Source organism: Chelonia mydas, chromosome 1 (genome assembly GCF_015237465.2).
Source record: "Chelonia mydas isolate rCheMyd1 chromosome 1, rCheMyd1.pri.v2, whole genome shotgun sequence".
Classification (NCBI taxonomy): Eukaryota; Metazoa; Chordata; order Testudines; family Cheloniidae; genus Chelonia; species Chelonia mydas.
This window is the reverse complement of record NC_057849.1, coordinates 36262568-36290141: the sequence shown is the minus strand read 5'-3', so window position 1 is coordinate 36290141 and position 27574 is coordinate 36262568. Positions and strand designations below refer to the sequence as shown.

At 44.1% G+C, this 27574-nt stretch overlaps 1 protein-coding gene across 2 annotated transcripts in view; it reads left to right on the top strand.

Annotated features, from left to right (window-relative positions):
- Positions 1 to 1205: 1205 nt before the first annotated feature.
- The window catches only part of GUCY1A2 (guanylate cyclase 1 soluble subunit alpha 2), a 295427-nt gene continuing 269058 nt past the window's right edge, over positions 1206 to 27574 (top strand). For both annotated transcript variants that reach the window (XR_006286056.1, XM_037890081.2), the window contains exons 1-3: positions 1206 to 1679; positions 21661 to 21722; positions 25451 to 25572. Coding sequence is in view for 1 of the 2 variants with exons in the window: in XM_037890081.2 (XP_037746009.1) it covers positions 1440 to 1679; positions 21661 to 21722; positions 25451 to 25572 (424 nt within the window). In the remaining variant the exon portion in view is untranslated. The remainder of the gene's footprint in view (positions 1680 to 21660; positions 21723 to 25450; positions 25573 to 27574) is intronic.

The following is a 27574-nucleotide window of genomic DNA, read 5'->3' as shown; positions in this document are numbered from 1 at the left end:
GAAATGTACTGAATTTGTTTATTACAGCATGTAAACTATTTCCTGCCATGGCTGCAGAAGGCACTTGCTTTCACTATATCTTTATGATAAATCTGTGGCATAGCTGTACACCGTGTGTTAGTAGTATTTAACCACTTTAAATCAAAACAATGAAACGCCACCCAGGAGGGCAGGTGACCAAACAAGTAGAGGAAGAGATGCTGTGATTCATTAGAATTGCTCTGCTCACACCAAGCACAACGCACATGGGGCCTGATTCTTCGCTGTCATTCTCAATATAAACCAGGGATAAAATCATTGCAATCAATGCAGTAACAGCACTGTAGAAGTCTTGCCCTTGTGGGATACCCAGCGGGTCAGTGGTGAAACAATTGCCCCAGCTCTGTATTCCCGAGCTTTTTCTCAGTTTGGTGCATTTGTTCATAGGACAGAGTTAAGGATTGAAGATCATAAGGTCCGAAAGTGGGATCCAGCATCACGTCTCCTTAGCCGCTGGTTTGTGCTCCTGCCAGCCAGGGGGCAATTCCTTCTACTCTGGGCAGAAGGGAGCCCTGGCCTGGCTTAGCCTCCTGATCAAGGGCAAGAGGAGAGGAGGAGTCTGAAACTTTGGGGGACAGACGAGACACCTGAGGAAGCCCATCCAGATGCAGGGCGCCCCATCCCGTCCCGATTCAGAACCGGGCCCAGCCCGTGGGATGTGTGTGTATGGGAGGGATGCAGCCCAGGGCACTGTCTGGAGGGGGGAGTTGGGAGACCCGGGGATTGTCCGCCCAGGGAGGGGAGCCCGAGCCAAGCGCTGGGGGCCGTGCAATGGGCGCTGGGGGCCACTGGCAGAGCAGGGGCAGTTCCTTCCGGCTGGGCACCGCAGGCAGGCCACGGGGGCAGGGGCAAGTCCCCGGCTCCCCCTGCCCAGGAGCGCGAGGGCTGACAGCCCGGCGGCCATCGCATGCGGGGGCGGGAGGGGACTGACAGCCCGGGGGCCATCGGACGCGCCGGGGTGGGGGACGGGACTGACAGCCCAGGCCATCGCACGCCCAGGGGGGTGGGCGGCAGTTCTCTCCGGGGGGTGCCCGGGAGAAGTCCCGGGAAAGTGCCCTGGCGGCTCCCGAGCTGCGGCGACAGGCGAGGCGAAGCCTCCCAACCCCACGTGGTTCCGGGGGGCGGGGGCGCGGGAGGGAGGCAGGAGCCGAGGAGGCGGCGGCGGCTGCGGCGGCATCTGCTTTAAAACCGCCCAGCCCGGCGGAGCCCGCGGCACCCCCTGGCCAGGGCGCGGGAGGCGCGGAGCCGGGCCCGGGGCTGCAGCACGGACCCGCTCCCCGCGGCCGCGGGCACCCGGGCAGGGGCATGAACTTCCAGCCATGAGCCGCCCCCCGGGTCCCCGCCGCAGCCCCGCCGCGCTGCCCCTGCACATCTGATGCTCGCCCGGCGCCCGCAGCAGCATGGCCCGCCGGAAGATCTCCTCGGAGTCCTTCAGCTCGCTGGGCTCGGACTACCTGGAGACCAGCCCGGAGGAGGAGGGCGAATGCCCCCTGTCCAGGCTCTGCTGGAACGGCAGCCGGAGCCCGCCCGGGCCGCAGGACCCGCTCGCCGCCGCCGCCGCCGCCAGGAGGGCTCCGCGCAGGAGACGGGTCAACCTGGACTCGCTCGGGGAGAGCATCAGCCGCCTGACGGCTCCCACAGTACGTAGCCCGGGCGGGGGCAGGCGACGTGTCGCTCCCCGGGGCTGGCGGCTGCCCGGGGGCGAGGGGCTCCCCCAGCAGATCTCCTGCCTGCCCCTTGGTGAGGGAGTCAGGCTGGAGCACTCCCCCCCGCCCCAGCCCCCAACGCTTCCCCGCCGGGACTCGTGTCTCCTCCCCTACAGCCCCAGCCAGAATCGACCCCTGTTTCCCTTCCCCCACCCCTGGCCCGGACCCCTATAATCCTCCCTGCATCAGCATCCTGCTCCTATAGCCCTCCTCTGGCTCATATCCCGCCCCCCCCCCCGCAGAATCTACCCCTATAGCCCCCCCCTCTGGCCGGCCCCCTACAGCCTCCCCGCATCCTCCTCGATGTGCCCCCGCAGTCCTGTCCATATACCCCACTGTGCCTGGCCCCCTCTGCCCTGTCTCATCCCCTCCTCCCTGCCCCGACCTGTATCCCCCCAGTGCCCCTGCGCGGGAACCTAACCCCCCCTGCCATTCTCCCCGACACCCCCACCCTCCCGGGCTCTGCCCTGGCCTCACTGCCCGGACCCCCGGGTCCCTCTGCGCCAGCCGGGCGCGGGGAAGGCGGGGTGAGCGCCGATGCTCGCGGGCTGCAGCGCCCGCTCTTGTGCAGCCCTGCTGGGTTTCCCGCAGCCGCGAGCCGGGCGGGCTCAGGTGCCTTGTCCCCAGCCCCCTTTGTGCACGCGCCGCCCTGCTTTCTTCCGCTCCTGGAGCCACTTGCGGAGCCCTCCTGCCCTCTGGGCAGGGGTCTGCGGGACGGGGTGGGGCCCGGCAGTCGCTCACTCTCTCCCCTCGCCTGTGTTTCCGCTGTAGACCGTGTCTAGCCCACTTCTTGTCAGACCTTTTGAGCACCCTCGGATGCTGCTCTTGGGCAGTGGCCCAATACAGATACTTCTTGGCAGGGGGGAAATCCCAGTCCCCCCTCTCCTCTCGCAGGGACCTGGGTCGTCCTCACCCCGGGAGTCTCCCGTCTCTCTTCCCCACACAGTGCACGAGCCGGTGTGGCTTTGAGTGGAGTCTGCCCTACCGAAGAGGCTTCTCTTGCACCAGGTCGCAACACTTTTGGCCTGGCTGCTCCACTGTCTGGAGGGAGGGGCAGCCAGGCCAAATTTCAGTGGCACTGCAACCGCCTGCACCAGATCGCAATGCCGCTCGCTGCAATGTGGCCCAGCCGGGTGAAATTTCACTGGTGTGGCAACCACGCAGCTGGTGCCCTGCTCTGGACCACTCCAGCACCAGTTGTTCTGATTTAGAAGCATCCCTACATTTAGTAGAGGACCATTGAGTAGACTCCCCTAGCTCAGTGGCCTATGGAACTTTAAGCAAGTGCAAAAACCTTTTGGGTGTGTGTGTGGCACCTTTCCCTCCCCCCCACCCCCAAATTGGCGCCACTGGGGGAATCTCATTTACTTACTGCACAGCCCCTATTTAAAATGCCCAGCGCTCCAAGAGCTGCTGCTGGGAATCTAGTTTGGCTGAGAGGAGAATGAGGAGTTATTAACCTGTGCAAGCCACTCAGCATAGATCATTTAAAATGGGCTGTTGCTTATCTTCCTTTTTCATACTTTTCTAGTACGGGAAGGGATATGGAAAAATCAACCCATGTTACCTTTAAGATGTGCTAAGCTGCAGCTGTTTTACTAGCCATAAAAATAGGGCATTTCCCAAGTAGCATGAACCGAGATTGGGAAAGATTCAGTGTCTTTGAACTATTACATAGTATAAATAGCAAACAAATATAGAATCATAATTAAAATTGCATACCATCTGTGTTTACTAGTGCATAATAAAATGTTTTTAAATAAAAAAACTGAACTTGTTTTTGGTATAAGCAATGATTTAGTTATTTTGATTAAAATTAATATTTATTTTTGTTGGTAAATGTTTAACTTTCTTCCAGTTATAGTTCATAGAGATTTTCATATTACTTAGCATAATTGCAGTACCTCCTTGTCATGGAGTTTTAGTCTGTTTATTTTAAGCAACTTAAACCAGGTTTAAAGAACTCCTATTCAAAATAAAATGTTTATAACTGGGCTGGAAGATAAAAATACCCTCAGCTATCCTATTAGTCATGTTTGTAGTTTCAGCTTGAATTCCCTTCCTGCAAAAAGCCTGTTCAAAATAGTAAGCCTATGGTATTTTTAAAATAAATTATTTAAAAACAAGTACTAATTATGATTAATAATTGTAACTAATTGCTGATAGTGTATTATATTTTTCTAAGACATTCCTGCTTCACCCAAAATGTACATAGTGCTTGCCGTACATATTTTTTCCTGTCCCGAATAGATGTGAACTCCTTTCACATGTAGGTTTTTTCCTTATTGAATGGGGTAAAAAGTTTTGAGCTTTCTGTTGTAAAAACAACTTGACTGACAGATTTGCCTTGAGTTCTAGCATTCATTGAGATGGTTGCAGTTTGAAGACCCCAGTCTCTTAAAAATGCTTTGTTGATGATTACTTGAATAAACATGTCTACATCTGAGAATTAAGGAAGAATGTTAAAATACTGTGACCGTTAACATTAATTTTGAATTTGGATAGAACCTGCTATATACAATTCTGTTGCTTTGGAAGACTGTAAAATTAGTGACACAAACATTTCCAGTGTTAAGTTGTTATATGTAAAATATTTTTTCTCCCATATAACATGTGTATGGTGAGCTCCCATAACCATATATATAAGGATCAGAAAATTTCCAGCTGCAGTTGAATATTTTGTTCTTAGAGACATAAATTACTCTAACGTATTAAGGTATCAATTTCTAATTTTAACAACTAGTATGTTCATCTATAATCAGATAATATCTGTTGAATAATGTGGCAATCACTAAGCCTTCTTGTATTCTGTTATCCAGCATTGGAAATTATCTACCTGTCTAATATTATATTATTGAGGCACTGAGATGCTTTGCTTGTGAGGTACAGTACTTCTTTTTGTTCATTAGGACTTGGATTGGGTAGAAGGAAAGTTTAGTGCGTTACATAGTTAACAGTTTTGCAGTTTCAGTGTAGAGTTTTCTCGTATATTGATTTTTCCCTCCCCAGGGGGAATCTGATCCTGTAATGCTGAAATTAATAGAAGGCATCCCAGGTGGCCTATCTTGCATTATTATAAAACAATTAAATTATTTAATATAATAGCAATACAGGTAGTATAACTAGAGCAAGTTTTACCCAATATTTAAAATATTCTGAGGTAGCTCAGTATAGTATTTTTAGATCTAGTATTACTATTGCTGATAACTTTAGCATTTGTATTTTCACAGCTTTGACTGTTACCTTCTATAGTGGGATGCTGTAAGAGACAGTTACCATTTTACAGCTTAATTTTAGTTAATCATTGCATTAGTTTGAAGAATAAACACAGAATCATATAATCTAGAGTTGGGGAAGACCTGTTAAATCATCTAGTTCACCTTCCTGCCATTACAGGTTTATTCATTCCTGATTGTGCAGGTTTTGTCCAGTCTAGTTTTAATGTCCTAAGCAATTGGTCTTCAACTGGTTTCCATAGGAGATTAGTCCAAAAGCTCTTACTGATGGATTTTTTTACCTAAAATTTCCCTTTCTTAATTTCATCCAAGCATGGTAGTGCCAGATCTATGGTGCCTGATTCTGATTTCACTTACACTGGTGGAAATCAGGAGTAACTCCACAAAGTTAATAAAGACACAGTGGCACAAATGCTATGTAAGTGACAGGAGAATCAGGCCCAATCTCTTCTAGAAATAATCTGTCCAAGATATTATGATTTGAATTTGTTTTTTTTTTTGTTGAAAGTCTTTTCAGTGATAATAACATAACAGCACAACTACAGATGTAGTGCTGTGTTCAGCAGAGTACCGGTCTTACAGTCTGTCAAGTCACCCTTATGTTTAATACTTCACACCCAGTTTTCTTCACCCATACACTGTTGTAAATCAGGAGTATTTATACTGAAGTTAATTGGGTTACACTGATATAAAACAGGTGAGAGGAGGGCAATGTCAATTTAATTCAGGCAGTTAAATCTGAAGGATCACATATATTGGGAAACAACTGAGTGTCATCATTTCCAGAGTGAATTCTGCAGCACTTTTCTCCCCTGTATTAAATGCTTTCAAAGTTGAAAGACACCACAGATCTTTCAATTTTTGCATTTAGCCTTAGTGTTATGCTCCACATGTTAGTGCCAAGATGGCAACGGTTCAGATGCAGAGTAGTATTTATTTTGTAGTTTTCACTGATGGAGAAAAGGAATATTTGTGTGTATTGCTGTGGCATGCAGAGGAATCCCTGTTGTGATGCTGTTTCGATCAGGAGGTAGCACAGGCTACAAAGAATATAAAAATAGAGCATGAGAGCTGAGTGCAAGGGACCATCCAAGGAGAAGAGGAGCAGACAGAGAAGGAGCATCCAAGGGGCAAAGGTGCTGAATGAGAGACAGAGCATCCAGGGTGCAGGAGAGAGAGAATCTATTGCATCTTGGTGTGAAAAAGCTGTGATATGCAGAGCACCAGAATGAAAGAAGAGATGAAAGCATAACACACTATTATGTCCCTCCGAAACAATGCAGTTGTTGGCTCTTGCCAACTCTTGTTAAATATGTAACAGACAGAGTGAGTAGAAAAGTACTTAATTGCCAAAGGAAAATGAAACGCAACTGGAAAGAAATGCATTCGTGAACAACATGAGCTATTTTGTGCTAAGATATACAGAGAATTGGCTACTGAATTTTGTATCACTTGTAGTCTGTGAGATGTTGCTGTCTAGTTGAAGGCTGCCATTGCATAAGTATCACTTTCTGCAAAAGTTAGAAAGATTTGTTTTTTACACTTATTTTCAGTGTTCTAAAATGTAATTCAATCCATCCTACTTTGTCCAATTCTGGAGTTTTTCTTCCAAAGGACTGAAAAGAAACAATTTCTTGCACTTTTAGATCACCTGATTGAGCTCGCCTCTAAAATACCTGTTTAAAAAGTTCCCTTTCGAGGATTCTGTCTGGGTCAGATTATTAGAAAACATTTCTCATTCACCCTACAACCACTTTATTCATATAAAGGAGCCTTGAGGTGGCTCTAAATGTAATGTACTCCTTCTTTAAGGATCCTATACCCTGCCAGAGTGGTGTAAAGTGAACTTGACGTTAAGTGAAAATACGGCCCTTGTGGCTTAAAGTCCTAAAGATGTCCTAGAATATGTATTTTGGTGCAGGCTGTTGAAAAGTATGGTGGTCTGAAAACCAAGTGTTCAGAGTTAGCTTATCATGGGCCCAATTCTTTTAATTGAAGTAATTGAGAGGAAGATTGGGCCTCGCTTGCACAGAGAGGTTTCTACATAGTTTGGAGAAAAGTATGCAGTGCTAAGCAACATGAGCAGATCTCTATATCCTCCCTGATGTGAGCTTTTGTGAGCAGGGGGAAAGTGGAGTGTGCAGAGGGGGCAAAGCATCCAGGTGGCATGAGAGAGAGGTGGTCATCAGGCCTATCCTGCCCAAGCTGACAGTGTGCACATGGAACATTGTTATCATTTCAATATACTCCTGTTGCCACCCTGGAATACTGCTTTACAAGCGTTCAGAAGAGCTGGACATAGGGAAAGTAAGAATAGAGGCTATTTGACACCCAGCCACAGACACAGCTGAAAGCAGCAGGTCCTGAAGGGTTGGGAAGAATGCAGTGCCCAGGGCTTGTTGTGTTGAGCAGCTGAGTGTGAAAGATAATGTTTACTGAGAACCACACTCAGCTGATCAACACACAAGCCCTGGGCACCGTGTTTGCTGGCAATTCAGTCTGCAGAGTCCGCTCCCTTCGACATATTACATATCACTGAATGATGCCTCAAAGGCAGCATGCACATCAGCCCTTGGCTTGTCTTAGCTCTGCTCTCTTGCAACCCTCATCCGTGTCCCTACAAAGCTGTAGGCAACTTTTGTTAACTCTAATGGGAGTTGTGCACCTAACTCTCTCGTTCATGGACAGAAGAGACTCCCTTTGTAGTTATCCATCTGAACTGAAATCAGTGGGATGGTTCTTTAAGTGTCCAGAAATTTGAAAAAGGAGATAGTCATAGAATATCAGGGTTGGAAGGGACCTCAGGAGGTCATCTAGTCCAACCCCCTGCTCAAAGCAGGACTGATCCCCAATTTTTGCCCCAGATCCCTAAATGTCCCCCTCAAGGATTGGACTCACAACCCTGGGTTTAGCAGGCCAATGCTCAAACCACTGAGCTATCCCTCCCCCCAAGATGTTTGTTCAGGGTCTGATCCAACTGTCCTTGAAATCAGTAGGATCCTTTCTCATTGGACTTGTCCATATTTTCTAAGAGTTGGCAAAAAATTCCAGAAATGCAGCGCGTAAGTGGATTTGCACACTTTTTCAACAGGATCTGGTTTGTGGGAAATTAACCGAACGTACAAATGGCCATACTGGGTCAGACCATGGTGTCTTCTGACAGTGGCCAATGCCAGATGCTTCAAAGGGAATGAACAGAACTGGGTAATTATTGAGTGATCTATCCCCTGTCATCTACTCCCAGCTTCTGGCAGTCAGAGGCTTAGGGGCACCCAGAGCATGGTGTTGCATCCGTGACCATCTTGACTAATAGCCATTGATGGACCTATCCTCCATGAAACTGGCATAATCACATGTACATCTCTCTCAAATTTAAATTCTATTCTATTATGCTGCCATATTTATTGCTATGCCTTATTTTAAAAGATTAATTTTTACATTGGGTGATGACCTAAATTATGATTAATTATTACTAGAAATGATATTATATGTTCTTCACTTTCAGCATAGAGTTTTCTGCCTTTAAAGAGGGCTCTGATAAAAGACAATTGTACTCTATCTCTGTCAAATAAGGTTTTATAGTATAGAAAATACAATTTATTATTCCACAGGACACTAATTCTTTGCAACAGTTTTCACATTTGCTCCAGTTTTATCTTTACTTGTATCCAGTATAGGACTGAAAATAGAATTAAAATAAGAAGAAAATAATTCGTCACAGATTTGAAAGTAAAATACAATGTGTCCACCTAAGGGGTATAGACTCATTCCCCTACAGGTGTGTAGAGTAACTGCTGTTAGTTCATTGGAATTTAGACATGCATCTAGACGAGGCTTTGCCCTCAGGAATTTAAGCAAACCCTTACTAATATGAAAATCATCATGGGAAAATCTTGGGGGTTTAAGATCTCATGCAAAGAATCTTCATCCATGTATAAAACTCATTATCTGCTTCTGAGGAGTGAAGGATTGTATTACCCTTGCAGAGATTTGAACCTTTGGTGCCAATATTGCAAACATAATCCTTAGACCAGTTATAATAATAGCTACTGTACGGGGCACAAGCAAGAAGAATGTTCCATGACTTTCTGCTTGGGATAAAAAATACAGTTTCATGAAATTCTGGGATAATTATCCTCCTAAAGTTTTCATATATTCAGGCTGAAATCCTGAATATCTTGTAACCACTGAAAAAATTTTGTCTCTTGAAGCAGAGAATAGGAGTCGAACAGATTCTAATCTCCAGCGTGCTCTGACTCTACTTGAGGATTCAGACAGAAATGAGGCCTTGCCTGTTCAGGGGATTTCAGCCATGGGTGACCAAACACCAGGATAGCCTCACCAGTACGGCCCCCTAATGTAGGCAGGCAAAACTGCAATAAATGGTTTGCACTGGTTCAGCTCTTCTCAATGTCAAGTTGCACTGCAGAAAATCACAGTTATAAAATAGAAGGGATCATTATGATCATCTAGTTTGAGCTCATACATAAGTGTATAGCAGTCTTGCCTGTCTACACTTTGGATATGCCATAATAGCTGTAACTAAACTAGGGCAAATTCCCTCATAGATGAGGCCTACGTTATTTTCCATTGTGGTTGCTGGAGAGCAGAGCTATCTTACTTCACAATGACACAATGTCAATAAGCTCTTTGTGGATCTTACAATGTTTGCAGAGAATAAAGCCCCCACCCCACTCTTACTGGTAAGTGCTGTTAAACTGTGCTTTGACTAAAATAAGTCATTCTAGTCAATTATGATTAAAATTCTTTCTACGGGGACCTGCTTGCAAACTACAAAACTAACTTTCCAAGTTAAGGGAGGTGCAGTTTATCTGTAGCCCTCAAAGGGGACAAGTTACTCTGCAGCATAGCGTATAAAACTGAAATCATTTCCACTCTGAAAATTTGGTATAAATTATGTTCTGAACATAAGGAATTCCTGGGGAAGGGAATCCCTTCATTTTTAACCTGTTACTTTAAAAGATGAACAGTTAGAATGACAAATAGATTATGTATTCTATTTTCACTTGGAGAATGTGTTCCTTCCGCAGCACAGAATAGAATCTCTTTTTCCAACCCATATGTGGCTGAAATTAAAAGTGGAGTAAAGTGATTCCTCCCTGCATGTATTATAATATATAGCACCCTGGGATATTTATCCTTGATTGTCAGGAAGTTAGACTAGATGATATAATAGGCAATTTCCATTCTGAAGGTCTGCGGTTCTTCTAGTTGAAAGGCAGCTGTATGGATGCAAATTAATATTATTTATTTTTTCCATATTTTATTTTTTTCAAAGAGCTCACGCTATAATAGCCAAGGTAAAGTATTCGTGCATTCCAAAGAGTTTGTTACTTATTAAAGAAAAATAGTTTTTCTTTACTTTGTGTGTGTGTGTGTGTGCTCACAACAGTTTACACATAAAGTGCACAACAAGGGACTTTGGCTAGAAGGCTGTGTGGTCTGGAAGAATGAGAATGGGGTAGATATCAGCTAGCTCTGAGTGTTAAACCTGGCTCTGCTACTGACTCTCTGCATGGTCCTGGGCAGCTTGTTTTACTTCCCTGTAAATTTCCCTATCCTGGCTCCCCAGCCAGCCTCTTCATTGGGACTAGACTGCAGGCAGTGCTGGTTCCACATTGCTAACCCCGCTGCTTCATTCCCCAGCTGAATGCTCTTCTGGGCTTTTTTATTGTAGGTCTTCTGTGATGGGGGTTTTCCCTAGAGTCCCTGCTGCTAGAATAAAGAGATTGCATGAGACTCTTGGCTTACCCTTTTTAAATGCAAGTTTCTGGCCCTTGTGGTTGCAGAGAAAAGCTTGGGAATGTGAACTGATTGCACCCTAAGGGGTCAGGAGGCAGAAGGCAAATATTTTTTTTTTAAAAAAGACACACCCAAATGTATTTTATTTACTTTAAAAAAAAAACCCTCATGATTTTTCAAATGTTTGAGACTGGCAATACTGGGATCCAGCCCCACATCTCTGCCCTTTCCTTGGCTCCCTGTGTCCTCTCTGTCCATTCTCCTCCTGGTGCTAGGATGTGTAGGAAGGCTGCTCTGCTCTACTTAACTTTATCATATCTACTGGAGAAGGATTCCCCTTATATTAGGCCACTGCAGTGCCACCAGCTGCTAAAAGTGCTTGCATGTCTTAGATCAGAGCCTCTGTCTTTCCCTGCTTTCTGCAGGCCCCCTAGATTCAGTGACTCACCCAGCTTTTCTCGCAACTCCCTGGTAGTTCTGGAATGTGGTTAAGTGCTTAGAGTTGAAGGTTGCTGTCATAAATATAAAGGGAAAATCCCTTTTAAATTTCCTTAAATAATCCTTTAAAATCCCTCCTGGCCAGAGGAAAAATCCTCTCACCTGTAAAGGGTTAAGAAGCTAAAGGTAACCTCGCTGGCACCTGACCAAAATGACCAATGAGTAGACAAGATACTTTCAAAAGCTGGGAGGAGGGAGAAAAGCAAAGGGTTTGTGTCTGTCTGTGCGATGCTTTTGCTGGGGACAGAACAGGAATGGAGTCTTAGAACTTAGTAAGTAATCCAGCTAGGTATGTGTTAGATTATGATTTCTTTAAATGGCTGAGAAAATAGCTGTGCTGAATAGAATGAATATTCCTGTCTGTGTCTTTTTTGTAACTTAAGGTTTTGCCTAGAGGGATTCTCTATGTTTTGAATCTAATTACCCTGTAAGGTATTTACCATCCTGATTTTACAGAGGGGATTCTTTTTACTGTTTCTTCTATTAAAATGTTTCTTTTCAAGAATGGAATGCTTTTTTCATTGTTCTAAGATCCAAGGGTTTGGGTCTGTAGTCACCTATGCAAATTGATGAGGATTTTTACCAAACCTTCCCCGGAAGTGGGGTGCAAGGGTTGGGAGGATTTTGGGGGGGAAAGACGTTTCCAAACAACATTTTCCCAATAAACCCAGATAAAGTTTGGTGGTGGCAGTGGAAGTCCAAGGGCAAAGGGTAAAATAATTTGTACCTTGGGGAAGTTTTCACCTAAGCTGGTAAAAGTAAGCTTAGGAGGTTTTCATGCAGGTCCCCACATCTGTACCCTAGAGTTCAGAGTGGGGAAAGAACCTTGACATGGCCTCATTGCTAGTTTGCCTCACCCTTACAGCTTTTAATAGGAACAAACTACTGGTATGAAGAGAATGATCTGGGGAAGTTTCAGAACTACAGGATAAATACTATAGAATTCACTAGAAGTGAGAATGACTTTTCAGCCACTTTTCACTCAGAAAGAGACCAGTTGCCAAACCAACCAACTGACAGTCATTTACAAATCTCTAATCTCTTGTGCACAGAGATTTGAAGAAAATTTATTTTGAAACATGAAATAAAAAAGAAGCATTCCTCCTTAAAACCAGATCACCAGCAGCAAAGCTGTCAGTTTATGTAAACATCAGCCAATTGAGTGATTCAGCACTAAAAGTTTCATGCACGTAAAACAGTGAAGCACTAAATTGGTCAAGCTCTCTGATGGCTTGGCTTTGCAATGTGCAGAACTGATTTGTTTAGGAGGCAGCTTTGCAACACCTCAAGGTACAGAAGTCTAGGGGGACCCCCTGACTTGACTGAATTCCTTTAAAAAAATTGTGATAGAAGCAAAGTGGTTTCTAGCTGAGCCCATTATGCTCTTCAGTGCTTAACTTTCATGCGCTTACATTTTTAAGAGCTTAAGTTTTTAAATGCATGACAGTGGAACTGCTGAAGGGCTTCAGTGGCTTAGCAGAAGCCACTTAATATCTACAAGGAGAAATTATTAAGGACTTTAGAGGGTCAGGAAACCCTCCTGGAGCAGGGCTGGCCTTATGGGTGGGCGACTACCTAGGGTGCCATGGTTAGGGTATGTGTGCGCACTGTGGTTACGAGGTTGCAGAAGGGCCATGCCCACCTGGGAGACGCGGTAAGGGGATAAAGCGGCTGTGGGGCAGGAGCCAGGCAATCACATGCATCCCCTCTTCATCCTCCTAGCAGCACCACTCCCGCTCCACCAGCTGCTGCTTTGCCTGCTGAGCCGCCACCTGCTGCTCAGGGAGTAGTACTTAAAAGGCGCCAAAGAAAGCTTGCCCAGGGCACTGTTTTCCTTAAGGCTGGCCCTGTCCAGGAGCTCTACTAAGATTCTCTGGGCTGAAGGCTGCTCCCCTCTAAGTCGAACGTCAGTACCGGGCAAATTAGTTGAAACAATAGTAAAGAATAACATTGTCAGACACATAGAAGAATATAAATTGTTGCGCAAAAGTCAACATGGTTTCTGTAATGAGAGATCATGTCTTACTAATCTATTGGAGTTCTTTGAGGGGGTCAACAAAGTAGTGCACAAGGGGGGATCCAGTGGACATAGTGTATTTAGATTTCCAGAAAGCCTTTGACAAGGTCCCTCACCAAAGGCTCCTATGTAAATTAAGTTGTCATGAGATAAGAGGGAAGACCCTTTCATGGACTGAGAACTGGTTAAAAGACAGGGAACAAAGGGTAAGAATACATGGTAAATTTTCAGAATGGAGAGCGGCAACTAGTGGTGTTCTCCAAGGGTCAGTCGTAGGACCAATCCTATTCAACTTATTCATAAATGAGCTGGAGAAAGTGGTAAACAGTGAGGGGGCAAAGTTTGCTGACTAAACTGCTCAAGATAGTCAAGACCAAAGCAGACTGAGAAGAACTTCAAAAAGATCTCTCAAAACTAAGTGATTGGGCAACAAAATGGCAAATGAAATTTAATGTGGATAAATGTAAAGTATTGCACATTTGGAAAAAATAACCCCAACTATACATACAATATGATGCGGGGGGCTAATTTAGCTACAACTAATCAGGAAAGAGATCTTGGAGTCATCATGGATAGTTCTCTGAAGACGTCCACGCAGTGTGCAGTGGCAGTCAAAAAAGCAAATGGGCTGTTAGGAATCATTAAAAAAGGGATAGAGAATAAGACGGAGAACATCTTACTGCCCTTATATAAATCCATGGTACGCCCATATCTTGAATACTGCATACAGATGTAGTCTCCTCATCTCAAAAAAGATATACTGACATTTGAAAAGGTTCAGAGAAGGGCAACTAAAATGATTAGGGATTTGGAACGGGTCCTATATGAGGAGAGATTAAAGAGGCTAGGACTTTTCAGCTTGGAAAAGAATAGATTAGGGGGGATATGATAGAGGTCTATAAAATCATGAGTGGTGTGGAGAAAGTGAATAAGGAAAAGTTATTTACTTGTTCCCATAATATAAGAACTATGGGCCACCAAATGAAATTAAAGGGCAGCAGGTTTAAAACAAATAAAAGGAAGGTCTTCTTCACATAGCACATAGTCAACTTGTGGAACTCCTTGCTTAAGGAGGTTGTGAAGGCTAGGACTATAACAGGGTTTAAAAGAGAACTAGATAAATTCATGGAGGTTAGGTCCATTAATGGCTATTAGGCAGGATGGGAAAGGAATGGTGTCCCTAGCCTCTGTTTGTCAGAGGGTGGAGATGGATGGCTGGAGAGAGATCACTTGATTATTACCTGTTAGGTTCACTCCCTCCTTGCATTGGCCACTGTTGGCAGACAGGATACTGGGCTGGATGGTCCTTTGGTCTGACCCAGTATGCTCATTCTTATGTTTTTATGTTTTCATCTGTTACCATCCTCTAGAATTCCTAACTCTACTTCTTTCCTAGTGTTAGTGTGTGATCTTAGGATGCATGAGAAATGGGATGGTGAGTGCTATGGAGAATATTATAATAGTCAATTTTTTGTCAAGGTCCAGACTCCAGAGAAAATAATAATAAAAAAAAAAACCCAATGATAATAAGTAAATAAAAAGATTTTGGAGTCTGTTCAAAAGCGTGTGGGGGTCCGGTTTTGGCCCGCAGACTGCCTGTTGGCTGATGTAAATCCGTGATGTCCAGGGTTGGATTAACACACAGGAAAATCAGATACATGCCTAGGGCCCAAATTTGGTGGGTGGGGTGAAATTTATGAATTTAATTATGGATTTGCATGTAAACTGAGAGAACTTCACTCACTTAGTGAGCAGCATTGTGACCCCATGCACCAGGTTGCAGTGCTGCTCAGTCAAGTGAATTAAATTCTTTCACTTCGTGGGCAAATCCACACGAGTGGATGAGTGGGCAGAACAGGTCTCATGCACTGCTGAGACTCACTTTGCCATTCCTAACAGAGCCAAGGAGAGAGAATGGCACTGGGTAGAGAAACTGCTTCCTTCTCCAACAAGATAGAGGCCCAGAAGTGTATACTTGCCTAGGGCCCAGTGATAGATTAATCCAGTCCTGGATGTGGCCTCCTCTGGAATACTGTGCAGTACTGATTGCTCCATCTCAAAAAAGGATATTGCAGAACTAAAAGGGGTTCAGAGAGGTTCAACAAAAATGATAGAGCCTGGAAAAAACTCTCCTATGAAGAGAGATTGAAAAGATGAGGGTTGTTTACCTCAGAAAAGAGATGAATAAGGAGAGACATGATAAAAGTATATACAATAGTGAATGGTCTAGATTAGGTAGATTGTGAGCTTCAGTTCTCCTTGCCTCATAACACAAGAACAAAAAAAGTGGCAAATTCAAAACTGATAAAAGAAAATATTTTTCCACCCAACATGTGATTAAACTGTGGAAATCATTGCCACAGGAAGTTGAAACTAAGAAGTACAAGATTCTAAAAGAGCTAGGACATGTTCAGGGGGTTGGACTAGATGACCTCCTGAGGTCTCTTCCAACCCTACTCTTCTATGATTCTATGATATGGATAACAAGAATATTCAGAATTATAATAGTTAATGCCAACAAAAGCTTTGAAAGGAATGTTGGACCTCATGCTTCAGGGCTTGAGAAAATCTCCAACTATCTAGATTAGGGTGAGACCTACTGTGGGGGGCAGATTACCCCATATCTGCCTGCTGCATGGTTCTTACACCTTCCTCAGAAGCATCCCTTGTTGGCTCCTGTCACACAGGACACTGAACTAGATGGACCTTAGGTCTGAATCCAGTGTGGCAAGTTCTGTGTGTATTTATTTTTTTTGGTGAAGGTCCTAATTTGAATGCATGTAGAAAACTTAACTGTACACTAATGATTTTGTTTTGATTATATAATAAATGTGAGCGAATTACTGGTGAATAGTTAATAATATTATAGAACATAAGAACAGCCATACTGGATCAGAGCCATAGTCCATCTAGCCCAGTATCCTGTCCTTTTACAGTGGCCAATGCCAGATGCTTCAAAGGGAATGAACAGAACAGGGCAATCATCAAATGATCCATCCTCTGTCATCCAGTCCCAGCATCTGGCAGTTAGAGGCTTAGGGACATTCTACACACATATAAAATAATTATAATCATCTTCCATTTCAAAGGATTCCAATGAGCTTTAGCACTTCTCTAATAAATATCTGGTTCTATTGCGCCTTTAAGGCAAAGATTGTATTAGGGGCAGAGAAGAGGTGCATTGCCCCATAGATAGGTACAAGCTGCACTTTACCTTCGACAGATGCAGTGCTTCCTGGAGCTCCAGAGAGCTCAGGTGGATTGAGCTTCTTGGAGATGGTGCAGTATATTCCGTGTCCAGGCAGCTCTGCTGGCAAGTGCAGAAGGTAGAGGAGTTCCACCCCCTCTGTCCCCTTTGGAAAATATAAAACGGATGGCACTAGCGCTGAAGCTGCCATTGTGGATGGCTTTTGCACATGGGCACAATGAGGGTGTTCCTTACCCCCTCTCCTTCCATTGCTTACTCTTGTGTGAGTGGGCACAGTCAGATCCATGTTAGAATCACATTGCCCAGACGTGAAATGCAGCTGCCTCTGAAGTGAAACAGCAGCTTGTTAACAGAGCATAGCAACATGGTGTAATAAATAAATCAGGAAGTGAATAATAATATGATACTTAGCATTTGTTAGTTTAATTAATTCTCACAATACTTACCTACTTCATAATGGTGTTATCAGTCATATCCAACTGAGACTACATGGGGGGGATTTGTATTTAAATGGTAATTCAGAAGCAATCAAGTCATTAGTGGTCATTTCTCATTTGTGCGCTAAATATATCTCACATGGATCCATATGTATTCTTTTATCTATCTGGTTTATTTCATTTATTTTGAATGCATGCTTTGATGTGTGTATGTGTGTGCGCGTGCTCATGTAAGGATTAGTTTTACACAAGGGATTAATTTAGAAGATAATTTATGTTGGATTGTTTTGTTAAATTAACTTGTACTTCTTTTGATAATTTCTTTTCCTATTACCACTTCAGAAAACTAATTGTGTTTTTCCTGATGACTTCAGTTGAAATATAAAATGTCCAGTTCATTTAAACATTTTCAGAATTTGGGGATTTAACTGTGTGACTCTATTGATTTTAATGGGCATTTCAAGGTTTAAAATCATGGACATTTTCATAAATATAGGGGTGAATAACACTAACAGATTTTTATTCTTTGAGTAGTTTGTAGATCTCTAGCACAAACCAATAGATATTTCCAGTGAATATAGAAAACCTTTATTTGAAGTATTTTACCTTATTCTTTGTAAATATGACTTTGCATATTGCATGCTATTTAGTTACTATCTGAACAATAAATCATCAGGTTCACGTTCTACCCTTAGCTATCCTTGCACAATTACAAACTGGTTACACTTTTCAATTGTAATCTGGCTGAATGAAGTGAGAATTTGACCCTTGAGCTTTACCATTCATATGACAGATGAACACGTTATATAAGGCTATGTTTACAAACAATATCATAATCCTATATCCAGATCTTTTCCATCCCTGATTTCTGAGATTCGTTGATAAGTGGCTTGAGCATTGTTATAACATGCTGTCAGTAATTTAGGCATATAATTTGGCCTACAGTGATGATGGCTAAAATGTGCAGAACATTCTTGCAGGGTTAGACCCTACAGGAAACCATGCAGTGTGCACTGGTGAACAGAGCGTAGGATTGGGAGCCTGCTTGTAGGACCAAATCTTGATGTCAGCCTAGGTGAGGAGTGTGTCTTTTATCCCTCAGGAAGGGGAGGACCACAGGCATTCCATAGGGGTGGAGCTAAGAGTCTGAGGTATGCAACCTTTTAATGGGAGAAAGCAGGGCCAGGAGCTCTGCTGCTTGCTCTCTGCTCTTGCAGCCCAGTCTCCCCAGCATGCTGCCTCCCACACCTCTGGACTAGATGCAGTTTAAGAAACCAGAACTGCAGTTTAACAAGTGGAAGCTGCTGTCAGGCTGCGTTCCCATCTCACTCCAGAGAAGATGCGGGGCGGAGGGGACAAGTTTGTAGAGTGTGTGTGCATCATACTGGGAGCAGCTGGTATGGGAGTGTGTGGAGAAGGTTAGGGGAGCTGGAGTGTAGAGAGGGCAACTGTTTGGGCCTCTTTTCTTATATCCATTTCTGCATCATGGCTGCCAGAGTGGGAAAATATATCCCTCACCCTGCCACGGATTAGTCTGTGTGGCTGCAGAGCAGAGGAAACCTGCTGAATTTTCTGTGTGGCAGCAGCTGCCAAAGTACATTTCAAAGCTGCATTGGGCCCTTAGGACTTCAACACCTCTTGTACCAAGTGGGAGGAGACTGGTTCTTGCAAGTGTGATTGTCTCATTTGTATGGAGCTTCTGTAGGATTTGCAAGAGCACATTTGAAGAGCTTCTCTAGTTTTCCGAGAGAGTAAATTTAACTCCTGCTGAGAGGAGATGTAATTACCTGATGTAGAATAAAAATCTCTTTAGAAGGTTGAACTGTTTTTCCTACTTTATTTTACAAGTACATGCATTTCTACAGATTGAAGTTCAGAGGCACAGACAAATTCTTGTTGTTTCCTGTTTTTTTTGTTTTTTTTTTCTTAAAAAGCTCTTCTGCAAATTGTGTGGGCTCCTCTTACATTCTGTGGGCCCCAAAGAGCTGGTGTGGGGAGAGGGTTATATTACAGTTTGGCTCCTTTTTTATTTATTTTATTATTTATTTAAAGGCAGGGAGCTGCCTTCCTCTCCAAACCCACTGGCAGAAGTGGAAGATAAGGCCAGCTCCAGAGCTGCTGAATTTGTATAGGGCCAACAAAATATGGGGCCGCAAGGCTGCCCTTGGTTCTGGAATGAAACACATCTAATTAAAAAGCGTTTCTACCACTGCTTTCCAAGGCAGCTGGAAATTGTTCCAAAAAGCAGGGAAATACTGGTCTCAAATTTCCCAAAGGGTCAAGTTTGTATGATTCTGATCCTGTCTGACTTTGGTTATCCTGTGATCCTGCATGACACTGAGACAACAGGGAATCTTGTGTATCAGAATTGGGAACACTGAATATGGGCTCTGCTAAACTGACAGGAGAAGGTGGACAGGTGGGAACCTTAAAATATATTTGCTTAATAATCATAGAATCTGAGAATATCAGGGTTGGAAGGGACCTCAGGAGGTCATCTAGTCCAACCCCCTGCTCAAAGCAGGACCAATCCCCAACTAAATCATCCCAGCCAGGGCTTTGTCAAGCCTGACCTTAAAAACTTCTAAGGAAGGAGATTCCACCACCTCCCTAGGTAACGCATTCCAGTGCTTCATCACCCTCCTAGTGAAAAAGTTTTTCCTAGTATCCAACCAAAACCTCCCCACTGCAACTTGAGATCATTACTCCTCGTTCTGTCATCTGCTACCACTGAGAACAGTCTAGATTCATCCTCTTTGGAACCCCCTCTCAGGTAGTTGAAAGCAGCTATCAAATCTCCCCTCATTCTTCCCTTCCACAGACTAAACAATCCCAGTTCCCTCAGCCTCTCCTCATAAGTCATGTGTTCCAGTCCCCTAATCATTTTTGTTGCCCTCCTCTGGACGTTTTCCAATTTTTCCACATCCTTCTTGTAGTGTGGGGCCCAAAACTGGACACAGTACTCCAGATGAGGCCTCACCAGTGTCGAATAGAGGGGAACGATCACGTCCCTCGATCTGCTGGCAATGCCCCTACTTATACATCCCAAAATGCCATTGGCCATCTTGGCAACAAGGGCACACTATTGACTCATATACAGCTTCTTGTCCACTGTAACCCCTAGGTCCTTTTCTGCAGAACTGCTGCCGAGCCATTTGGTCCCTAGTCTGTAGCGGTGCATGGGATTCTTCCATCCTAAGTGCAGGACTCTGCACTTGTCCTTGTTGAACCTCATCAGATTTCTTTTGGCCCAATGCTCTAATTTGTCTAGGTCCCTCTGTATCCTATCCCTACCCTCCAGTGTATCTACCTCTCCTCCCCGTTTAGTGTCACCTGCAAACTTGCTGAGGGTGCAATCCACGCTATCCTCCAGATCATTAATGAAGATATTGAACAAAACTGGCCCGAGGACCGACCCTTGGGGTGCTCCACTTGATACCGGCTGCCAACTAGACATGGAACCATTGATCACTACCCATTGAGCCTGACAATCTAGCCAGCTTTCTATCCACCTTATAGTCCATTCATCCAGTCCATACTTCTTTAACTTGCTGGCAAGAATACTGTGGGAGACCGTGTCAAAAGCTTTGCTAAAGTCCAGGAACAACACGTCCACTGCTTTCCCCTCATCCACAGAGCCAGTTATCTCGTCATAGAAGGCAATTAGATTACTCAGGCATGACTTGCCCTTGGTGAATTCATGCTGACTGTTCCTGATCACTTTCCTTTCCTCTAAGTGCTTCAGAATTGATTCCTTGAGGACCTGCTGCATGATTTTTCCAGGGACTGAGGTGAGGCTGACTGGCCTGTAGTTCCCAGGATCATCCTCCTTCCCTTTTTTAAAGATGGGCACTACATTAGCCTTTTTCCAGTCTTCCGGGACCTCGTCTGGTATTTGATAAATGCCAGTCACTTTCTGGGAAGATAAAATGCTCTCATGACTTATTTGGGCAATACCAAGAAGCACTTCTCTGTAGTTGAGAGCACTTCATAATAAGAGACCGTGTGGGGAGCCCTTATTACATTTATAGCACAAAAATGCCTGAAACGCCTCATAATTTGCCCTTTTAAGCGCCTGATTCTGCAGGTGGTGAGTACCCTTCACTCCTATTGAGTTCAGAGAGCTGAAGGTTCACAACATGTCAGAGAACTGGGCCTTAATAGATGTTTACTTTATTTTGTTAAAATATTTTTTTTTCTGTGAGTTTCTACTACCATGTCTCAGATTTGGAAAAGATAATTCCCTTCCCTGCTGATGGAAATTGAGCATACGATATTGTCCCAAGAAAAAGCTGGTTCGTTGCATCTTGATGTAATAACGTGTTATTGAATAGCTCTTAAAGTTTATTTTAAAATGATGAGATTATTGACAGGTGATATTCTGTGGAAACTCATAATAAAGCGAGGGCCTTCTTTGTCTACCTAGTTGTGTTTCTGTTGCCTTACAGGCAACAGAAGCTGTGCCAGGTCGTACCATTAATTGCTGTTTAAATAGTGAAATAAAGTATAAGGAAAAGAGTCATGAAATATTGATGTATTTGCAATATAAGAACAGCTTAGTAGTCCTTCTGGGATAGTACCTATCCATCACTGCTGGGAACGTGGCAGGTGTAAGATGAAAATGTGTAGAATTGGAAAAACAAATAGTATATTAAGGGATAAATCAGTAGTCACTTATTCAGACATTGTGCTGCTGCTGATTTGCTGATAATGGTTGTTTATTATTATTTTGTTGTTTTTTATTGTTGTTCTGTAGCCTCAGACCATACGGCAGACTCTCCAAAGGACACTGCGGTATTATGAGCATCAAGTTATTGGGTAAGTAAAAGAGACTACAGTAGTTATTAGAAGGGTGAATAAAAGATAAGTGATAGCTGTTGAATTAATATCTTTCTGCCTTCTAAGTCATTGGCTTGGGTAACCAACTTTTCTGAATTTGTTCACAAATACTTAGGCACGTTCTTCAGTAATGATAAATATTATACTTTCTTGTATGTGCTATTCTTCATCTCTCCTGCTGCAGTGAAATAACTACGCCCAATCCTGCTTTCATTCAAGTCAATGGGAGCAGGACTGAGTCCACAGAAGAGCAGTTGTACAATTTATATCCGTGTTGGGGAGCCTTTTTGTTAAAGTATGAGATTTTTCAGAATGTGCTCTTGACACAGTCAGCAAAAATGGCATAACAGATTAATTATTGTTAATGTTTTTTTCAGTCAGACCATGCCCCATTGTGCTGGGTGCTGGACAGGCATATTGTAAAAAGCTTACAGTCTAAGGCCCAGATCCTGCAAACAGTTACATATGTGAGTAGCTTTAAGTACATGAATAGTCATGTGGAGTTACTCACTTGCATAGGCATTTGCCAGATAGGGGCCTAAAAGACAAGTTCTGACAGCTGGCTGAGACAAACGAACAGGTGAGGGGGAGGGAGGACAGGGTAACTATGACAAGATAATGTTAACCATTCAATCAATTATTGCTACCCTTTTGTTTTCTGTCTATCCCCTACCATCCCAAGTGTTGTTATTGTCACAGATACCATTCCTAATAGAGCAGGAATACGATGCCTGCAAGACTGTATCAATTAAACAACTCTGTCAAACGTAGAATAGTGTCCTTGACCGTATTTAATTACGCAGCTGTAATGGCAGCTCTTTCTTTTATTACTCCGGTTGGGTCAAAGGTATATTTAAAATCCATGCCACAGTTCTGAAACTTCGTACGCTGGAGGGAATTGTTCTTGTACATTTTGTCAAAATTCACACGACTCTACAAATACTACATAGCAGGATAGAATGCTAGCACATCTAGCGTGCGCCCCGAGGATAGAGAGAGTGCCATTGCTGCGGGGATGAAGTGTATCTCTTTGCTGGTAGTTATGACATCTATTATGGAGCAGATATGGGTAGGCAGGGGGAAGCCTTCTGGCAAGATTATTTTTTTTGTCACTTGAAGGGATTGCTTTGAAGTCTCTCAGTAGTAGATCTTGGGGGGTGGGGGGGGGGAGGGGGAACTACAGTGCTTTAAGAACAGCATATTTATTATAACAATGTAGCTTTTAATTCATGGTCACTAGTGACTCAGAACTATTTGTTTTTAATGGAGACGAAAATAAGGCAGCTTTTCTCACGCTCTAAAGGCTTGTCACTCCTGGTGCTACGCCTGCTACTTAAGCTATGTTTTGCTTCACTTTCACAACTCTCTATATCCTCTTGCTAATCCAATATCTGCCTCTCTTCTAAGTATAATATAGGGCCTGTTCCTGCAGTTCTTACTGTTACTAGTGGGAGTTTTGCATGTATAAGCCTGCTGGATCTCCCTGATACACTTTAGTGTGTAAAACACAATACTCACATCAGCATAAAGAGCCAAACTTGCTCTCTGACAGAGTGAATTCCTGGGGCCTGATTCTCTGCTGCTCTGCACTTGGTATAGTCTGTGTATAATAGGTTCTAACAAAATTAGAATAGTAGAACTTTGCACATGAGTGTAAATGACTACAAGATGCAAGCGATGGAGAATCAGGGCTATGGACTAGAGAGAGGGGAGGGAGGAAGAGAGAGAGTCTAGTAGCTTGAACTCAGGGCTGGGAGCCAGGAACTCCTTCATTCCAGTCCTGCCTCTGGCACTGACTCCCTCTGGTTTTGATCAAACAGTTCTATGATCTTATCTTCCAAGGTGTCAAGCAGCTCCCTTTGACTTCATTGGCAGATGAAGGAGCTCAGAACTTCCCAGGATGTGCTCAACATCCTAGAGCAGTGGTTCTCAACCTGGGGGTACACAGAGATCTTTCAAGGGGCAGATCAACTCATCTAGATATTTGCCTAGTTTACAACAGGCAACATAAAAAGCACTAGCAAAGTTTGTACAAACTACCATTTCATACAGACAATGACTTGTTTATATTGTCCTAGAGGATGAGAGCCTTTGGGCCTGCTGGGAGGTAGGGAGCACTCTCTTCACCCAAGAGGGCTCAGTATTTAGTAAGATCAGACCCAAAATCCATGCCCAAATTTTGTTAGTGAAATGGAAGATAAACTTATTTAGCTATCCTTTGGTTTTCTTAAGTGGCTTGATTAATATTTGTGGTTTGCAGTGTTGTAGCCCTTTTGGTCCCAGGATATTAGAGAGACAAATTTGGACCAACTTCTGTTGGTGAAAGAAACAAGCTTTTAAGCTGCACAGAGTTGTTCTTCAGGTTTGGGGACGATAGTAAGGACTGGTCTACACCAGGAAATTAGGTTGGAATAACTACATCAGTCAGGGGTGTGAAAATCCACACCCCTGAGTGATTCAGTTCATAGAATCATAGAATATCAGGGTTGGAAGGGACCTCAGGAGGTCATCTAGTCCAACCCCCTGCTCAAAGCAGGACCAATCCCCAATTTTTGCCCCATATCCCTAGATGGCCCCCTCAAGGATTGAACTCACTACCCTGGGTTTAGCAGGCCAATGCTCAAACCACTGAGCTATCCCTCCCACCCAACTAGTTTAACCCCCAGTGTAGACAGTACTAGGTCGACAGGAGAATCCTTCCATCGACCTATCCACCACCTCTCGGGGAGGTGGATTACTATGCCGTTGGAACAACCCCTCCTATCCGGGTTGGTAGTGTCTTCACTGAAGTGTTACAGCATGCAGCATTTTGAGTGTCACAGCTAAATAGGAGGTGGAATAGATTGTTTAGCATAAGGAGTTATCACATATTTTAAGGGACCATTCAAGGTGAAGTGGCCCTTTAACACCTCTGCAGCTATAGGACAAAAAAAGGGAGGTTAGTGGATTGCAGAATGTTGTAATAAGCCATAAATAGAGTGTCTTTATTAAGACCAGGATTTTTATGCCCCAATAACAACTATGTGGATGAACTCTATCACTACACTATCGAATGAACTCACACAGAATAATGATAAAAGACAAAAATACCATATCACCCATGAGCGAACACTTTTCACAAAATGATCACTCTCAGTCCTTGTCCTCAAAGGAAACCTGCACAACACCTTCAAAAGATGAACCTGGGAGCTTAAATTCATAATTTTGCTAGACACTAAAAATTATGGTGTTAAGAAAGACACTGGATTTATGGCTTATTACAACAATCTTTAGGTTTAATGTACAATTACTAAGAAAAGCACCCCAATTGGGATGACATGTAAAGGAAGAGAGATTTGCCCACTACTTAGCCCTTTGGTGTCCGTCCCCCCATGCCTTTATTCTCATTACAGAAAGTGCTCACTATTATTAGTACTTTTCAGATGTTTGCCCCAGTTCCCAACACTGGCTGCTATTGCTGATATTAATAAAGTGATGTGTGTGTGTATTTTTGCCAGATATTACAGGCTTGATTCTGCTCCATTAAAATAAACATGAGTTTTGCCATTGGTCTGAATGGGAAAAGGATTAAGCCCTATGTTATAGATAGTTAAAGACAAAATAAGGATGTGCTTTTGAAAGCACATTAATAATCAACTGTTAGTCTCCCGACACATTTATTACATAAGTTAAGCAGATGTATAGAAACTGTGTATTTTTTCCCCTAGTTACAGGGATGCAGAAAAGAACTTTCACAATATATCGAACAGATGCTCCTATACAGACTGCTCTGGCAACGATGAAGCTGAAGATGTCTCAGGAATTCTCCAGTGTACAGCTAATATACTCGGTACTTACTTTTTGTAATATGACTCATTTGCTTTGTTTGGAGGGTTGGCTTTTTTTGAGAGGCCCATCATTAATCATGAATGAAGGTCTTTCCTGTTCCATCCGGGGCAGCTTAGACTGTAGTCAGCATCATCTCATTGGGTTGTTGGTGTCAGGTTATCTCCTTTTCCAGGCATATTTTACTTGTCTGAAATAATCCATTTTGCTTTTTTCACTGGGCGTTCACTGTGCCTTCCACTTTGATGTCACTGAGTATTGGAATTTCAAAGGCTTGGGGCCCAAATTCATTTGGGATTGCTGAGGTATAATTGAAAAAAAAAATGCATTTGCCCTCAGAGGTACATCAGGAGGTGTTTAAGTATTTGCTACAAAACAGCAGATGCATGAGGATTCTGTTAGCCATACTGATTCGGGGTCTGGAGAAACCATGTTTTAGCAGAACGTAGCCTGCTGAATCATGAGTCTCTTAGGGCTTGGCTACACTTGCGAGTTACAGCGCAATGAAGGAGCCCTGCGCACACCAGCTCACTACCCGTCCACACTGGCAAGGCACGTAGAGCGCTCTGACTCCACGGCTACAGCGCAGCTGGTACTCCACTTCGGCGAGTGGAATAACGTTTGCTGCGCCCCTGCTGGAGCTCCCCGGTGCCAGTGTGGACGAGGTGTTGCAGTACTGCGCTCTGATCAGCCTCCGGAAACGTCCCATAATCCCCTTAAGCAGTGATGAGCTGCCAGAAGCTGAAGAACCGGTTCCTTCAGTCGCTCCGGGCGGCACTTCAGCGACACATCCTTCAGTCGCTCTGGGTCTTCGTCGGTACTGAAGGACTCGCCGCTGAAGTGCCACCGAAGGCCCGGAGCGAGTGAAGGACCCATCGTCGAAGTGCCGCCGAAGGCTCGGAGTGCCGCCAGGTGAGTACAAATTCAGAGGGGAGCCTCCCCAGCTGAGAGCTCAGGCGGGACAGACAGGACAATCCCGTGGGCTGCATGTGACCTGCGGTCCGGAGTTTGCCCACCCCTTTAACAACTGGTTCTAAACAAGCTTCAAAATTTAACAACCGTTTTGCGCGAACCGGTGTGAACCGGCTCCAGCTCACCACTGCCCTTAAGTCAAGTGGCCACTCTTGTCATTGTTTTGGAATTGCTGCAGGAATGCAGAAATGCCCTTTGAAAGCTCCATTTCTGACAGCCAGCTGCTTATCTGCTCCGAAACAAAGCAACCATTACTGTGGAATGCTGTGTGTGAGAGAGAGAGGCGGCGGGGGGGTGGGGGGTCTGCTGCTGTCTGAACTTACAAGACAGCATGCTGACATGCTCTCAGCCCCCAAAAAACCCATTCTCTCTCTCCCCCGACATCCACACAAAACACTCCCTGTCACACTCCCCCCACCCCCTATTTGAAAAGCACATTGCAGTCACTTGCATGCTGGGATAGCTGCCCATAATGCACCGTGCCCAATGCCACTGCAAGTGCTGCAAATGTGGCCATGCCAGTGTGCTTGAAGCTGTCGGTGTGGACAGACTGCAGCGCTTTCCTTACTGCGCTCTACGAAGCCTGTTTTAACTCAAAGTGCTCTACATCTGCAAGTGTAGCCATGCCCTTAATTTATATTGCCCTCTTCATGCTGAAGGATCCCAAATATGACAAATTTGTATAAACGTGAAGAAGATATTATCCACCACTGAAGTGCAGCCACCTCTGGGTTGACATATGCAACAACTTAAGAGAACACAGCAGCACTGCACAACAGGACAGGAAATGAAGAGCGTTACCATACCAAACTGAAACTGCAAGGAGAACCTAGCTTGAGCTGGAATTTGGCCTAGACTAACCTGTTTTCTGCATGTTGCTAAAGTCAGATGTGAACCCTTCATTTAGTAACATTGATGAGCTGTATACAGAATTTTAAAGTGAAATTTATGTAAGAAGTTAGTGCAGTTTCAGATTATGGGTTCAAATAGAGGCAGCTGGCCCTACATACTTACACATTCTTCTACTACGTCTT